Source organism: Phycodurus eques, chromosome 1, assembly GCF_024500275.1.
Source record: "Phycodurus eques isolate BA_2022a chromosome 1, UOR_Pequ_1.1, whole genome shotgun sequence".
In the NCBI taxonomy this organism is placed as follows: domain Eukaryota; kingdom Metazoa; phylum Chordata; class Actinopteri; order Syngnathiformes; family Syngnathidae; genus Phycodurus; species Phycodurus eques.
In genome coordinates, this window is record NC_084525.1 from 18,139,887 (window position 1) to 18,157,133 (window position 17,247).

The 17,247-nt window shown below is 43.5% G+C and overlaps 1 protein-coding gene across 1 annotated transcript in view; it reads left to right on the forward strand.

The window, feature by feature from the left end:
- The window catches only part of casz1 (castor zinc finger 1), a 56,943-nt gene extending 40,468 nt beyond the window's left edge, over nt 1-16,475 (forward strand). Inside the window, 12 exon segments of the mRNA XM_061681481.1 lie at nt 1,574-1,706; nt 2,027-2,090; nt 3,387-3,550; nt 4,163-4,285; nt 4,363-4,683; nt 5,136-5,334; nt 6,543-6,714; nt 9,846-9,994; nt 10,776-11,013; nt 11,939-12,280; nt 12,911-14,022; nt 14,024-16,475. Coding sequence (XP_061537465.1) covers nt 1,574-1,706; nt 2,027-2,090; nt 3,387-3,550; nt 4,163-4,285; nt 4,363-4,683; nt 5,136-5,334; nt 6,543-6,714; nt 9,846-9,994; nt 10,776-11,013; nt 11,939-12,280; nt 12,911-14,022; nt 14,024-14,170 — 3,164 coding nt within the window. The 3' untranslated portion in view covers nt 14,171-16,475.
- Nucleotides 16,476-17,247: the final 772 nt, after the last annotated feature.

Consider the following 17,247-nt stretch of genomic DNA (forward strand, 5'->3'; position numbering starts at 1 on the left):
TGTCTTTGGGTCATCTTGTAGCACCAAGTGGAGGGAGGAGGCGGGAGGATCATGGTCATGTCCACCCCACATACGTTTGTCTTGTTTTCTCCCCAGCAGTAAAAACAAAAAAGGAAAAAAAGGACACTGGCCAGGATGAGGCCAAGGGCACACACTTGGCTGCCCATGACCTTGCCTGTCACAATCCCTCAGCACAAGCCCCAATTCATTCACCAGAATTCCAAAACCCTGCTGGTGTTCTGCTGTTTTGGTGTCTAAGAGGCTGCACCACGGGGGCAGGCAGCCCCATGCCTTCCGTGCTCCCGTTTTTGCAGAAAAACAGCACTTATTGTTTCCCAAAAGCCTCGGCCTCCCTGCATCGCCCCGGGACAAATTAATATCTGAATCCCTTGGGGATTGGTGGAGAGGGTTCACCTTCCTGTCAACATTTCTGCCTTACATTGTTCTTTTGGTCTTTATTTATTACCTCCACCAAGGAGGTTATATTTTCCTGACTACTTTATTTGTTAGTGTTCACATTTCCTCATATCCAATAGTGGTTGGAAGCTTCTAAATATTAGAAGGTCAGCCTTTATTTGTACAAACGATTTTCATAATATTATTAAACAACATTATAAAGTTTATTTTTCATCTTTTTTCCACCACAAAAAAATAGGGAACTTGTTTCCAGTATCCTTCATCGGAGACTTTTTAGTGCCTCGGTAGGAGATGCTGTTTTGGTTAGCACAAGTGTTAAAATGGGGTCAGCCTTTAACTCTTTAGTGGAAGTGTGTGAACAAGTGGGTTCCCTCGGTGGGGGGGGGGGGGGGGGGGTTTGGAGAGAAATGCATTTTTGTGGACAACGGTGGAGTACACTATTTTAGGAAATTGTATTTTTTTAACCATTTTCCATGGAACTTTGTGAAGGACTGAGAAGAACTGATAACGTTTTGGTGCGGCTCTCGAAAAACATGCAGAATTTTTTTCACTTTGTCTTTACTCTTCATTATATGAATAACGATTTATAAAACATGTTAAGTTGGTTGAATGTGTTCAATTTCGTGTTGTTCCTAATGATAACTTCTGTGGCCTTGGTAGAACTCTGTACTCTACTGAATGCCATTTAAAATTTCTTCTGCGTACTCCCCCATTGCAGAATCTTCCAAATAACCTATTTGGATCAGAACGTGATCAAGAGGTCGCTTTGTTTGAACCGATCGGATTGGCTGTCATCTCAAATCTGACCGCCATAACCCCCCCAGTTCCTCGTGGGTATGCACAGCTACCGATGGGGGTTCCAATCTGAGACTGCCACTTTCCCTCAGCATTAGCATCTCACTTAATGACCAGTTAAGAGGCAGCCCGGCAAATGACTTGTGACAAGTGCTGCAGAAAAAGGAGTCTTTTTCCCTCATATCACCCGCCTCTCACTCACCATTTAAAAGGCTTGACGGCCTGACATAATTTCACAATGATTATCACTCTGAATTCTCTTTTCGGGCCAGGACAGAAGTCAGATTGCATCTCGTCATATGATAATACTGCTGACCAACAATACCGTTGTTGTTTCTCCTCTCCTCTGCTTGATCGTCAGGGAGCGGGCAACCGGTCTCAGTCAGCCAGTTTAATCTGGCTCAAGTGAAACAGGAACCAGTAGAAGCCACCTCAGGTGCCTCACAGGAGTCCACGCAGGAACACAGTTTGGACCTGAGCAAGAAAGACAACAGGTACACCTACAGTCTGTAATATTTTTGCAAAATGTGGACCACGCATATAATAACTCTGACTGATTAAACACGAGTGAGAGTTGTCGACAAGATTGTTTATCAGAAGCACTCCATTTATTCAAATCTTTTCGTGTCTCAATTTTCATCTGAGAATGTTGTTTGTGTAAACCTTCAACTCCAACCCACAGTTTATCTTGTTTTTTTTTTAACAAGACAGTGTTTTCATCTTCATTACATTGGCACACCTTGCATGATAAATAGTAATATTTACTGTTCTCATGCAAATCTTTACTAAACATTGTTCATTTTCCTTGTTCCAGTAATGAATCAAATGGACATGCTGTACCAGGGAATGCATCTCTTTTATCCTCGCTTATGAATAAGGTAAGATCCATCCATCAAAGCCCTTTCATCCCAAGACAAATTAGCGGCACACAGTGGGGCCTGTTTGTTTTTTAATGTTTCACCGCTAATAAGATGAGTTTGTATCATTTAAATTTTCCAGCCATTTTTCACACGGTGCAATTTCCATCGCACATCGCACAAATTAATATAATGAAGTAGTAGCTGGCTTCTACCCTAGATATATAGTGATGTTTGTTTTCTGATGAGCTGTTTTGAACTCAGGTGTCTATTTTTTTCTTCTCCTTTGTTTTTTCTCCCTGCCCTGTCTGGCTTTGCATTCATCCATTGAGTTTATAAATGATATGATTAAAAACGCTGCAGTAGAAAAGAAGAGGGAGGTGCTACTCGAATTTTTTAGCAAGTCCAAATGTTAGGCCAGTGGTGTCAAACTCATTTTTGTCACGGGCCACATCGCAGTTATGGTTCCACTCGGAGGGCCGTTTGGCTGCAAACCCATATGAATGTATGATTGGCTCATATTATTAGATTTACACAAATTAATGGATAATTACTTTTGAAATCAAAAGCCAGTAAAAACTGTTCAACTACAGTATGAATCAATTTTATTTTAAAAGTGGGGTTGGTAATAAAAAATGCTTGCAATATCTCAATATTTTTAAAAGTGAAGCCAATTTGGAATTTGGTATTTTAGCAAGAAACACAAAGTCGATGCACACTCTCGCGGGCCACATAAAATGACGTGGCGGGCCAGATCTGGCCCCCGGGCCACCAGTTTGACACCTGTGTATTAGGCTATGGAAATTTAAACGTGTGTGTGTGTGTGTGTGTGTGTGTTCACGAGCATGCATGCATGTGTGTTTGTGTTGTGAAGATTAAAATGGACAGTGTCTTCCTTCACACTGACATGTCAGCCCCTCATTTATTTGTTTTTTTTGTTTACACACTGGCAACTGTACAAGACCTCCTTTCCCATACAATGTTCCCTATTTCATCATTATTAGTATATAGATGGACTTGTCCTCCCTTTCCATTGAAGCCAGAGAGCTTAAAAAGCTTGTGAGGTTGGCTTTTGGGGGTTTTATTCAAGCCCCACGTTACATTAAAGGGTTAACAGTCAGTCCCGGGGGACGCTTGGCAAACGTTGCTGGCCTGCTCTCAAGCAAAAAGCTGAATGTTTGTAAATCCATTTGCGCTTTTCTCCCCTCGCCAAATCATTTGCGAAAGCGCGTGCGAGTGTGTGAACTCTCCCACCAGTGAACATATTGAAAAGCCCAGCATGCGCCTGTTAGTTTTACACTGCGTGTCTTACTGTAGATGTCACAGGTGAACCCTGCACTCTTCAACGCCATGCACCTGAAAACGGAGCTGGAGGGCGGCCAGGGCGGCGATACCCCAGAGGCAGCTCAGTACCTGAGCCAAGTTCTGAAGAGACCCCTGGCAGACAAACCCAGCGAGATCTGGAGGACTTACCTCCGCAGGTAAGAAACCAAAGAGTCGGCATCTACTGCGTGGTGCAGGGTGGACTTCCACTGGCGGACTTTTTAGTCCCTGTTCATACAGTTATTAGTGCACTATTTTTTTTTCATTTTATTTTAATCTGCAGCTATTAAATAAATTGTTCGGTTTTGTGGAAAGTTTCAAAAATATTAAATAGAAAGGAGTGAAATGGAAAGTGGACCTGTTAAGATTATCAGCATTTGTGTCGAGTTAAAGTCTGTCCATGTTTTCAAAGTTTAACATTCTGCTTTTTTTGTGTGGGGGGGGGGAGGGGGAATTACACTAACTATATTTTGGAAGTATTTTTCCCAACATTTACGATCTTTTACTCTTTTGTATGCATTCAAATTTAGTGCAGTAGTTTGCTATGTATTATTATGTCTGAATGTGCTGCTTACGATCAGTGTACTAGCAAATACTGTGCTGCCCATGCATGTATTGCAGGAAACCCCCTAAAAATCTCTTTTGTTCGAATCTAGTCTTACGGGAATCTTCAATTGTTTCGACATCTGTAATACTAACTGCAGTTTGATGAGCGCTGACGTCTGTTGTCTTATTTGTTGTACATCATTTCCTCTCTGTCTACATAAAAGGTTTGACACAGATGACTTTTGTGAGGCTCATTGTGACTTCCTCCAAAAAGTGCACTTTCACTGTCTGGTAGAGGATTGTGGTGCTCTCTTCAGTACTGTGGACGGAGCCATAAAACATGCAAAGTAGGTGCTGCATCGGTTATGGTTTAGAAAATATAGTTCATTGAGCAACCTAAAAAAACAAGCACCTGTGTTTTTAGTTTCCACCTGCGAGCCACTCTAAAAGTGAAGTCAGAGCCCCCGTTCAGCGAGGGTAAAGTGTCCGGCGAGGGTGGTCCTATGCGGCCCGCTGCCCCCGTCTCCATGGCCAACAACCCCTCCATGGATATGGCGCACCTCCCCTCCTCTGGTGGCTACAGCTCCCCTCCTGCCTCCCTGCTGGCCTGGAAGCAGCTGACCGGCAGCATCCCACAGATGCCGGCCTCCATGCCCAACCTGCCAGCCAACTCCCCTTTGGCCACCACTTCGTTGGAGAATGCGAAGCCCCAATTCAAACCTGGATTTCTGCAGTTCCAGGAAAAGTATGGCAAACATTTGTTGACATGTTAGAATTTCGTAGGAAAACTAAAACGCTGAACTTGGATCGCGGGACTTTTTTCCAGAGACGTGCATACCTGCATTAGTTTTCAGTTTGCATTAGCACACTCACAGACATACGCACACAATGCACTGGTGCTCTTAAAATACCATGGCCTGCAGCAACAGATTCTACAAACAAGGCAGAAATGCTGTTATCACTTTCGAAAAAAGTCATGAATTTAAAGTGATTAGGTAGTATGCGTCACGACATGTTATTTGTCCGCCATGGATTGGAGATCAATAGTAATGGCTTCCACATTGCGCTTAACAGAGGATAACTCAAAAACATATACAGAACATTTCTGACTTAGTACATCTTTTTTGTACAAAATCATACTAAATGTGAGTCGTCCAATGGATTTTTAACTCACTATTTTTCATTTCATTCATCCAGTGATCCCTGTTTGGCAACAGACTGCAAGTACTCAAACAAGTTTCACTTCCACTGCTTGTTCGGGAATTGCAAGTACGTGTGCAAGACCTCCGGCAAGGCCGAGTCCCACTGTTTGGACCACATCAACCCCACCAACAACCTAGTCAACGTCCGCGACCAGTTTTCCTACTACTCCCTTCAGTGTCTGTGCCCCAACCAGGTGAGTGCACTGTGATGATACCTGCTGTCAGCCCCTCTCCCAGTGTTTTCTAAGCATGAAGTATGCTGCCCATTACAGCACTATTTGAGATGATTGGACTCAAGGCTTTCACAAGCACGGCTCGCCGTCTTCCATCTCAACTGAAAAAGACAGTCAAGTCACCCCAGTAATGCCTGTTTATATGTCAATAATGTCATTTTGACTGCCGCATTCTCCTCTCAGAAAAGGCCAATTTAGCTGATATTACCCAATAAATCATTGTCACTGGCACAGTAAACAAGGCTGTCTGGAATAGGGCAAAAATCAGCAGAATGCTTTGCAAATGAAAACTAAATGGCAGCCCCTGCCCGCTCTCATGAGCCCATATTTGGAAAGCCATTTAAATGAATTCATTAATGTGTCGAAAATCAGCCCTTTCACAAAAGCAACCCCCCCAGCCCCACCCCTTCTTTCACACACCGCCTTTCTGTCCTCCCTCCTCCCCTTACCATCCATCTCGTGAACCCAGCAGATCTTATTTGGCTCAGTCCTTTGGGATGTGGGCCTCACCAACAGATGGTGGTGTACAGACATGTTAGAGACGAGGGGTGACGCCTTTAGATAGTGGCCATGTTCCAAGAGGGAGCCGTTCGTCGAGAAATTGAAATCAGAAAAGTTGTTGTTGTACTGTTGTCCAGCTGAAATGTCAATCAAAAATGTCAAGACATTGAAGACTATCAGAGGCGTTAATGCATCACGAGATATCATAGCAATCATCAGATATCATGCAAATAAGCCCCCAAACAAGGCTGGGAGCAGATTAATTGAGGACTGTAGTGGTTAATGCTGGTTAATACATTAGAACATAGCAGATCAGTCAATAGAAGGCACTGTGGCCAGGGTCACATGTCAATGTCATAGTATATGACATCACTGTAATCAAATGAGCAAAATAGATGCATACAGCCATTGGGATGCTACGTAATTGCTATGATCCTCTGGCAATGCCATGACTTCATGAGAGCTTCCCTTTGAGTGTTCAGACTGACTAAAGTAATAGGTCACAGAATACTACTATACCTTTTTTGGAGTTTCACAAGCAGGCTAAAGGTGACTTTAAATTTGTGACGAACGCTTATCACTCAGCGTTCACACACAACTATCAACAACAAACTTTCTTTATGAACCACATCTGACGTTGGCTCACAAAATCATACACATCTGTGCAGCACTGTGAGTTCCGAATGCGGGGCCACTATCACTGTCTGCGGCCCGGCTGCTACTTCGTCACCAACATCACCACCAAGCTGCCGTGGCACATCAAGAAGCACGAGAAGGCCGAGCGCCGCGCTGCCAATGGCTTCAAATATTTCACCAAGAGGGAGGAGTGCAGGCGGCTGGGTAAGAAATATTCTCATCATCTAGTGCAGTGATTCCCAACCACTGTGTTGCAGCACATTAGCGTGTTGTGAGAGCTCATCAGGTGTGCCACGGGAATTCCGCCGAATGCACTTTAATTGGTCGGAAATTTTTTTTTTCTTTTTTTTATTTACCCCAAGTAATGTATCTTGGTTCATCTATCCCTGAACAATGACATGTCGTTCCACTAAATGGCTGAATCTACAATTAGCCTTTGTATCCATCATTATTGAAGCATACAGAGTACATACAGTTTTGTTTGATAGTGTTCTGTAAGATTTTTATATAAATATGAACCCTGCGTGGGTTTTCTCCGGGCACTCCGGTTTCCTCCCACATCCCAAAAACATGCGTGGTATGTTGATCGGAGACTCTAAATTCCCCGTAGGTGTGAATGCGAGTGCGAATGGCTGGCGACCAGTTCAGGTGTACCACGCCTTCCGCCCGAAGATAGCTGGGATAGGCTCCAGCATGCCCGCGACCCTCGTGAGGATAAGCGGTACAGCAAATGGTGGGTGGATGGATGGATGAGCCCTGGCACAATAAGGGCTGTGAAAACACTGCTCTAGTTCACAGTGCCTACTCGGCTTGGCAAGATTCCTTGTGCTGTTGATGCTTTTCCATCGATAAACCTAGGTTACATTTATATTTTCTAGTACCATAAGCACTCGTTGGTCAAGCTGATTCGTCCTTTCCGCTTTGTTGTACAATTTGAGGATACCCAGCTAGAAATGACTCAAATAAACACACGCTAACGTCTTTGGCAGTCTTGTGTAAAGTGCCTGAAAGCAATACTTGAGAAAAGGTACAAGAATTTTAACAGAAAATAACTTTGGTAGAAGGTGAAGTTGAATATTATGTGAGTCAAAGTCATATCTGACATTTTCTGAACTGTGTCAAAGTCGTAGTATCAAAAATAATGTTCTGATATTAAACGAACTTAAGTATTGGAAGAACAAAGTATTTTAAAAAAAATCAGTGGTCAGAATTTTGATTGTTTTTTTTTTTTTTTTTCATATTTAATGTTTCTATTGAATTTTCTTCAGTGGTGTAGTTAAAGATCTTGCGAGTTGGCTAATAAGTTACCCTGGTCATCATGTGACGCTGGCGTCTGCTGGCCTCAAGCCGAAGGGAGCGACAGAGGCACACACACACACACACACACACACTCATATAAAGACTTCCTGATTACCTGTGTCTCATTTTCATGACCTCTCCTGAACTGTATTTCCACCACATCAGTACAGGCAGGACTATTTTCCGCTTTGTGCTCAGCGGTTCAGGCCTTCCATCATTGAACATTTTCTTCAGATTTTATTTTGTAGTACAGAAATTGTAGTACAGATTTTATTTTGTAGTACAGAAACAAGTAACAAAGATGGTTAGGGGGAAAATAATGAAGTAAAAGTGAAAGTTGCGAGGAATATAAATAATGGAATAAAGTACAGATATGTGAAAATTCAACCAAAATACAGTAACAAAGTATTTGTACAAGACTGGGCATTGGCTGCACAGTCTCCACTTTGCTGCAGCCATCTGTTTTCTTGCTGCCCTCAGTCTCCTCTCAAATAGAATTTATCTTCCTACTAAAAGGAGAACAACCCACAAATGCTGAAGGCCCTCATTCTCCTCCATTGTTCTTGTCTTTTACCGTGTCTTGTTCCCACTCATGCGTTCTATGCGGCGTAGTTTTCTCAGTTTCCCTCTATACTAATTTGAAGTGGAAAAACGACAACCTCTTGTTCACTGACTTTGACCATCAAGCTTTTGTTATCATGCCTGGAGATGTAGATACATTCTTGGTATACACTCAAAAGAGAGAGTGCAGTGTTGCAATGAGAGAGGGGGGGGGGCGGGGGGGGGGGTGTTCATTTCTTTGATTTATTTATTTTTTATAACTCGCAATGACACCTCAGGTCCCCAAGGTAGTCTTACTGTAGCAGCCATAACATCAGTGAGTATCCAGCTTTGTTTTCCTCTTCCTTTTTGCCCCTGTCAGAAATGAGCAATTAGATTTGTGTTAGTTAATTAACCGGCTTGTCTGGTTTAGCCTGTTTGCGCTGGGAAGCTGCGCCTCATAGCCGCCGCTGCCACTGCACACAAATGAATTAAACGTGATCTGGGTTTTTTGTTGTTGTTGTTTTTTCAGGCAGTTACACAAGCCTTTCACAACGCTTAGACAAAGAAAACAAAAACAGCCCCGAAACAGCTGTTTTTTGTCCCCAGCCGGATCTGCCAAGTGTATTGTTTGAGCGGAGGCGTGGGGGGGTGGGGTGGGGGGGGGGCCAACAGAGAGGATTAACATGGCTAACACTCCAGTCATAAAGAATTGATGGCTTGCCAGTATCCATGGCAGCGACATTAAACTGAACACCGCAGATGATGTTACCTGGTTTGTGTGTGACAAAAGGCACGCCGTGTGACAAGGGTTACTGTTATTTGCTTAACTTGGCTTGGTTTAAAGGTTTAAAACATGCCTTGTGTGTGTGTGAGAGAGAGAGCAATTTGATGACACACACGTATGGTGCTCTTAAACCAGGGTGTCATGGTTACTGACATGCTAGCACCTGCCCAGCATGTTACTCAATTATTTCTGCCTGCCTTCATATAAGAGTATTTGATTAAGTGACACAAAAACGGAACATTCATTTAATTTGACATTAGCAATTCCAGTTTAAAAACACGAGGAAAGGGCAGAAGCTGTTTCAGAAAAGCGAACAAAAGAGCAAATGAAATTGAGACACTTCGAAAAATGAATTTAAAATGCCAATAATTGTGTATTTACTTTGGCTCGCTGGGGTGCATTTATTGGCCCACAGAAAAGGAGGATTTATTTATGTAAATTCCTAATTGAATAAACCATGTCAGTGTAATAAAAGAGCTCCACAGGTTTAGTGCACAGAAGTCCTGACTTGCTCAGTGTGACACCCCAATGATCAAATAGTCCTCCGACGTGCACTTTCTGTTTTGCCATAGCTACATCATGAAATAAAAAAAAATCAAAAAATATTGCACTTTGTGTGATCTAATCATAATAACTCCGGTCGCGCTGACAATATTCAATGTTTGGGGGAAAGCGGTACGAGTTTACAAGTTTTTGTATGTTTTCCCAGGTTGTAAGTATAACCAAGTCAACAGCCACTTTCACTGCATCCGCGAGGGCTGCCAGTTCTCCTTCCTGCTCAAGCACCAGATGACCTCACATGCACGCAAACACATGAGGCGGATGCTGGGGAAGAACTTTGATCGCGTCCCATCCCAGGTACGGACTCATCGTGTGACATAAGATGCATGGCATTCTCCAAAGGGTATTTACACAAAAGACTGTGAAGTACAAGCAGATGCCAGGTGTCTTCCACACACATTAAAAAGCATTGACTGCACTTCCTTCTTCTGTTTAGAATTTGCATAAATTAACTCATTTTTTCATCCTAAATACAGTGCCCACAGTGCACTTATTATGAGTCCCATTTTGACAATGTGATTGTTTTGTAGTAAATATGAAACAGCAACATAAATTATATACTCTACATACATATAACAACATACCAATAAATACATGAGATCAAGAAAATACAAAATCTACAGATCAAAATGGAATTAAAAAAGCAAGCATAAATATCAGAAACTAATATACAAAACATATACTTGATACATTGAAATGAAAGAGACCAATATAAAAAAACGTAAATGAAATATTTTTTAAAAAGTACATAAATAATAATAATACATAAAAAATGCATTACCGAAGTGTAACCTGTGTTTGAAATGGTTCAACATGCAACACAAAGCAATCTGTGACGTTCAAAATGTTGTTTGGAGGAAAATATTCTCATTGTGTTACGTTCTTAACCTCTATGGACTCCCAGTGCATTTTCTGGTTTCTGTCCTTTCCCCCCCCCAAAAGCCCTCATAGTAAAAACACAAGAATAAGGTTCCAAAAATGCCTTGCATTTCATTACGCGCCAAAAGGCAAATCCTGCATCAATTAAAAGCCATTCAGTTTCATCTTCCATGTACTGTATGTTTTTGCGTCGTTGCAGGTGATGCCACTCGGCCAGAGGACGGATGACATGCATCATCGCTCCAGCATGGTGTCGGGGGCCATGGCGGCCCACTCGGATATCAATTCCAGCTACTCCTCCGCCAACATCGAGGAGGCTGACGATTACGTCGACTACATGGGAGGCGGTGGCAGCCCCTTGGGCATCTCCTCCGAGTCCTCCAATCAAGACCGCAGCTGCACCAGCACCCCTGTGGCCAATGACGGCTCCCCAGCAGGTGAGTTCTTCACACAAGCGCACACGGGAGGGGCCTCCACGTGTCTGACAGGTGGAGACTCGCAATGTCATGCGTCACTCATCATCATGAAATCATGTAGGTCCTCATTTAGGAGTACAGTCCAGATGTGCTGTATGTAATCATGTAATCTTCTGTATTCTTTCACTGAGACTTATGGATCAAATCTGCTTCGGTCTGCTTGGACATTTTTTATTTAGTCGTTCCTTTGATAGGGACATCGCTAAAACATTGGACAAACCAACCTTAAGTGTAATTCTCAACACTTGTCCACAGGAGGCTTTTTAAGAACGTACTGGAGATAGAATTCAAGAAGGTAGATAAGATACAGAAAATTCTATTCATCCATTTTTCAAAGCAGTGTCATGGTAAAGAGTTCCAATATTAAACATCTAAGTCTTCATGTGACTCTATGAAGACTTAAGCCTTTTTTTACGGTACAGTCTCTTTATCAGTCTCCAGCTCAACTTGCTGGGAAGCAAATTCCAGAGTTTGACTCCTTTAGTGGCGAGACTGAACTGTCTAAAACAAGTCTTCAACATATTTACATCTTCTCTGTTGGGACTTATTGTAATGAATGTTTCATGTTTATAGTGTGGCTTTATGTGTACCTTAACATTTTTAGTCAGGTGAATCATGTTTATTTCCTAAAAGTATGTACCTGCTTGTGATTTCACATTTCTCCATGTGGTGCCACCTCTATCATCATTGTTTTTCTGGCTGGTGCTTACTTGTCTTGAATGGGCCTCATTTTGTGTCATTCTCTTATCTTTATCTTCCCTTTTCACTTCCCGTCCCTGTTTGCGCGTGTGTGTGTGTGTGTGTGGTGTGTGCGTGCGTACGTGCGCCCCAAACCCCTCTTCCTCCTGCCCGCCCTTCACCCTCTTTGGTCAACCTGTCTCTCCAGGACAAGGCTGCCCCACCACCCCTGCTGACACTAGCCAAAATGCTCCTCCTTCCTCCCCTCCTCCTGCTCCTCTTCCACCACCGCCACTTCCACCTCCTCCTTCCGTTCCTCAAGCTGGCCTGCCGGCCCAGGCTACGTCCCTGTCTCCCGCTCTCCTCCGACCACCCCTGCCCTCGCTCCCATACCTCCTCTCTCCATCCTGTCTATCATACTCTCTGCTCAGCGCCTCTCTGGGAGCCACTCTGAGTGTTGTCATGCCAACCAACACACCAGCTTACAGCCCCATCATTGCCACTCCGTCGCCGGTTAAAAATGACGTCCCTATAGTGCAGGACGCTGCAGGTACTTACCCCCGAAGCAAACCAACACTGCAGCCGTCACTTACTGTTGAGTCCTGTGCAACATTTTCATTGTGTCCACTAAGCTTGCTATAGAGATTTGTGGGAAGAAGACAGTAATGTGGGGTTTCCAGCATGCATGAAAAGAACAGTCCTCCCAAAAAAAAACAGTCCTCATCTGATCTTTCATTAACCAGCCAGTTATTTTAATCACGGCTCAAGTTTTATCGAGGCCCACTGTTTCCCATCTCGCAGAACGGGGATCACATCATTAGTGGTGACCGCAGGGTGTTGCAGAAGGTGGGTGCCCTCACATAAAATAACACGCAGATGAGAGGGCCGGTTGAGACCCACAGCTCCGTCTCTGTTCGGAGGCAGGAGACACCCTGTAAAAGTGTCATGTTCCAAAGTCAATCCATCACTCTACTCCCTCTTTGTATCATTATGGGAATTAGGAGTAAGAATTTGTGGCTCTCGGTGCTTACTCAGCTGTGAACCACTTCTGGCTGAGTAAGGTCGGACATTAACGTTTCAACCAGGAAGATCTCACAATGCGATTATGAAGTTTGTGGCTTTCACTTTGAAAAGCAACTGATTATTCTTTAATGTGCATCCTCTCTTTGTTTTCCTCCAGGAAACACCATCTCCATCCCCACCGCCGCCGGTGCAAAGAAGCGCTTCTGGATCATCGAGGACATGTCCCCGTTCGGCAAGCGCCGTAAGACCGCGTCCTCGCGCAAGATGTTGGACGAGGGGATGATGCTGGAGGGCTTCCGGCGCTACGACCTGTACGAGAACTGCAAGGACTCTGGCTGCCAGTTCTCCCTGAAGGTGACCCACTACCACTGCACCCGTGAGAACTGTGGCTACAAGTTCTGCGGCCGCACCCACATGTACAAGCACGCCCAGCACCACGACCGCGTGGACAACCTGGTCCTGGACGACTTCAAGAGGTTCAAGTCCACGCTGAGCTGCAACTTCCTCGATTGCCAGTTCTCGGGCAACAGCACCCACTTCCACTGCCTGCGCTGCGGCTTCCGCTGCACCGACAGCACCAAGGTGACGGCCCACCGCAAGCACCATGGCAAGCAGGACGTGATCAGCGCCGCTGGCTTCTGTCAGTTCAGCTCCAGCGTCGACTGCGAGGTTCCAGACTGCAAGTACAAGCTCAAGTGCTCCCACTTCCACTGCACCTTTCCTGAATGTAAGCACACAGTGGTGGGGATGTCCCAGATGGACTCCCACAAGCGCAAGCACGAGAAGCAGGAACGGGGCGAGCTGCCATCCGTGTCGCCCAAACCGGAAGCGATGCACCACCTGGCCTCCTCCGCGGCACCTCAAGCCTCCGTAGCTCTGAATGCATCCCGTGGACTGACCCGTCCCGTCAGCAACAGCGGCACCCACTGCATGCTCTACTCGAGCACAAGCGGCGGGTTAGAGTACAACCACTCGTACCCGCCGTCCTCCATCAGCCTGGACGGCTCCCTCAACCTGGGCGCAGACACCAGCAGCTCCCTGTTCTTCCTCAAGAACGCCACCGGTCTGGGTCTCAACGACTCTCTGGACCTGAGCACGAAGCTCCACCAGGAGGCGGCACGACACACACCCGGCCACAATGCGCCGCTGCGCATGCTGGCAGCTCAGGACGACACCACCGGAACATCCGGGGAGGCGGAGGATGACCTGTCGCCCGAGGAGGAGGCACGGGCTGAGGACGAAGAAGACGAAGAAGAGGAGGATGACGACGACTGATGCGGAGGAAGCGCTCAACACTGACTCAAATGATGATTCAGCGGCAGAGCCCGAAGAGGAGAAGGACAACAGGGAGAGTTTTAATGCTTCCGTCAACCACACTGACATTTCCCAACTGGAAAAACAAGATGGCGACCCGTGAAGAAAAACTTGGGTAGAGCGACCCAATGTACGATGAACAAGCAACAATGAAAGAGGCCTCATTCATCATGTTTATGTGAGACTTCACATGACAACAAGACACAACAACAGCGAGGAGAATAGAGGAAACAGATGACGGCCCAAATATGATTTATGATGATGTTTACAAGATGACCAACATTATTAATTCAATTATGCATTAAAAAATATGAATGGAGATACACGGAATACATGCGGGAGCGGCAATGTAAAGTGTTTCACTACACATCAGTCTTTGTGTGCGTGCATGTTTGATTTTAATTTATTTCTATTTTTATTTTTCACATTTTTGTGTGGAAAAAAACAACAAAACTCTCTATATAACAATCTGTGTAAGTGTGCGATGATAGAAAAGGAACTTTGCGGGCCCACACCACATGAACTGCGAGGCCGAGCACACATTTTAAAAACAAAAAAAGGGAAGTGAATCACTAAGAAGGAACAGGATGTGTTCAATGGTTAGATTTTTTTCCTGTATTACATATAATTATTATTATTGTGAGACACCAAGGGAGGGAGGGGGGTCACAATTCTCTCACTCTCTCTAAGACGTTGGACTCGGAGGAGGCGTGTGGAAACGACCCATCTGGTTGGTCCAGGAAGCCGCCAAGCTCAGCCTCACTCGCGTTGACATTCTGCTAGAAAAGGCACCAAATAAGCAGCCTGTGTTATTCATCTTCCAACACCCACCCACCCATGATACAGAGACCATCTTTGGTGGAGGAAATAGACTCTGTGTGTGGATAGTGCACTTTTATACTAGCTGACCGTGACGCAAATACAGTGGCGGTGGATGACTCGTGTTTATTTTTGTTACCATTTGCATTACGATGTTGTTTTGTTGATGTCAGTGAGAAGCATATCAATCTGTAAGCTGATTTCATGAAAGGGTGTGTTGGCAGGTGGGGAGGGGCGGGGGGGGGGGGGATCAAGAGTTGATTAGATGTAGCGTGGGAGGGAGGGCGGAGCATCAGGTAGTGTATTTAATGTTGGAAAAATGTACAGACCGAAAACTGCCTCAAATGGCGTTACGTTTCTTTTTATTTTCTCCCCCAGCTCGCTTTCATGACTGCAACGGTCGAGCTCCGGTTGTAATCGTTTTTATTTAATATTTATGTGAACTTCCAAAAATGATCATTTTTAGGGTGTTATTGCACTTTTTAGTTTCATTTTAACCATCTGGGGATTCAAAAACAATTATATATATATATGATATAGCTCTTTTTACAGGGAATTTGCTTTAAAATGATGTTGTTTTAGTTCACTTTGCTTTAATGCACAAATAGTTGTTAGTGTAACAAAAAATGTTTTGTGATTTATTTAAAAAAAAACAAGCTATTTTGGTTTTTATTTTGCTTTATTGATGGGAAACTTTGGTAACGAAAATGGGTGTGCCATATACATGGCATGCTTGCTAGAAACACTAATATGGACTGTGATTTTAAGTTTTAAACTTCATGGCGATGCTCTTATTGTAGTGCTAAATTATGAAACTGTCACTCTGGTTTATATTGAGCAAATATGTACGACTGAGGAGTGGACACACTGGTTATAAATGATCTCCTGAGCTTGGCATTGGAAATAAATATCCAACATATAGGGAATAATGATGTGTGTAGATGATTTTCCTCCAGATATTGTTTTGAGAAGAAAAAAAGAGGTTGTACAGTATTTTCCTCTGTAAAAAAAAAAAAAAAAAATGAACAAAACGCTCTGAGGAAATTTTAAAAAGAAAACCATGCGAAGGAAAAAAGTGAATAATAAAAAGACGGATACAAATAACATCATAGTTTGCTTGTGTGTGTGACATTTCTCAATTATGACTGGTTCAGCTTTATACGAAACAGTTCATACAGGACATCATTGGCTTCCGTTATTAAGCATTTTAACAAACAATGTCAAAGCTCAAACTCACTGATTAGAATGTGTCAGGTTTATTTAACAATGTGTTTTATTCATTTGTCATTTCTGTGTGTGCTTTGTTTTTTCCCCTCATTAATTGAACTTTTTTTTTTTTTTGGTTTCTATTTGTAGTTTGGTGTGGGCATGCCTCGTTCACAGACTGTCTCCCGGGAATCTCTCGCAAAGCAAGAGATCCTCCTCGATTTGTTTTGGCATCTTTTTTTGTTGTTTGTTTTTCCTTTTGCTGACAACTGTAGGAGCTGGGAGACAATAATCACTTGAATTTAGTTTCTACATGTGCATATGTGTGGCTGTAAAATTGCAGGATTTGTAAAAAGTTGGAAATAAAGAAAATATAATTATAATGATGACATACAGTACATGTGGTGCTTGAGCTGTCGGGGGGCCTCGGGAGGCTGGATGAAAGCAGGGCCAAAGGTTAAAGCAGTCCACTTGCTGCCTTTTTTGTAATGTCACTGACACTACTGAAGTGTTTGTGTGACTGTAAGAACACACACCAAGTTCCCCAGTTGCTCGCAGCTTCAATTCATATTTCATGACCTTTGTTCTGCTATAAATCCATCTGGGACATTTTTCCCTGTCTCACATTCTCAAGAAGAATCGTCGAGTGGGCGGGGGGCAAAAATATAGTCCGCATTCATGCAGGTGGAAGAATCAACATTTGTTGCCGTCCAAATTTGCTCTAATTTCAAAACAATTGTTGCCATAGAAAATCATGTAAACTAAAGTGAATTAATTTATTCCACATTCAAACTGTCGGCATCTGTAACCTTTAATAACCATGTTCTTTTTTTCGTTGTCATTCAAGTGTAATGGCAATGGTGTAAAGACAACTATATTGAAATATGGCGGATCCTCGGTTTACGACGGATAAGTCGGAATGCACCGTAGTCTATCACTAACCTACGCTAACACGATAAAGACAAAATGACAGTAAATATATGAAAAAAAAATATTTTTTTAACCCATTCATTTTACAGGCAATCCTTTGCCATTTATTGACTATGTTCTGTTTTTTTAAACTGTCATTAAAGTGTAATAACAAGTATAGTCAGTAAATAAAGTAAAATGACCCACCATTTCAAGGCACCAGCAAGGAATGTTTTGTTTGCAGAG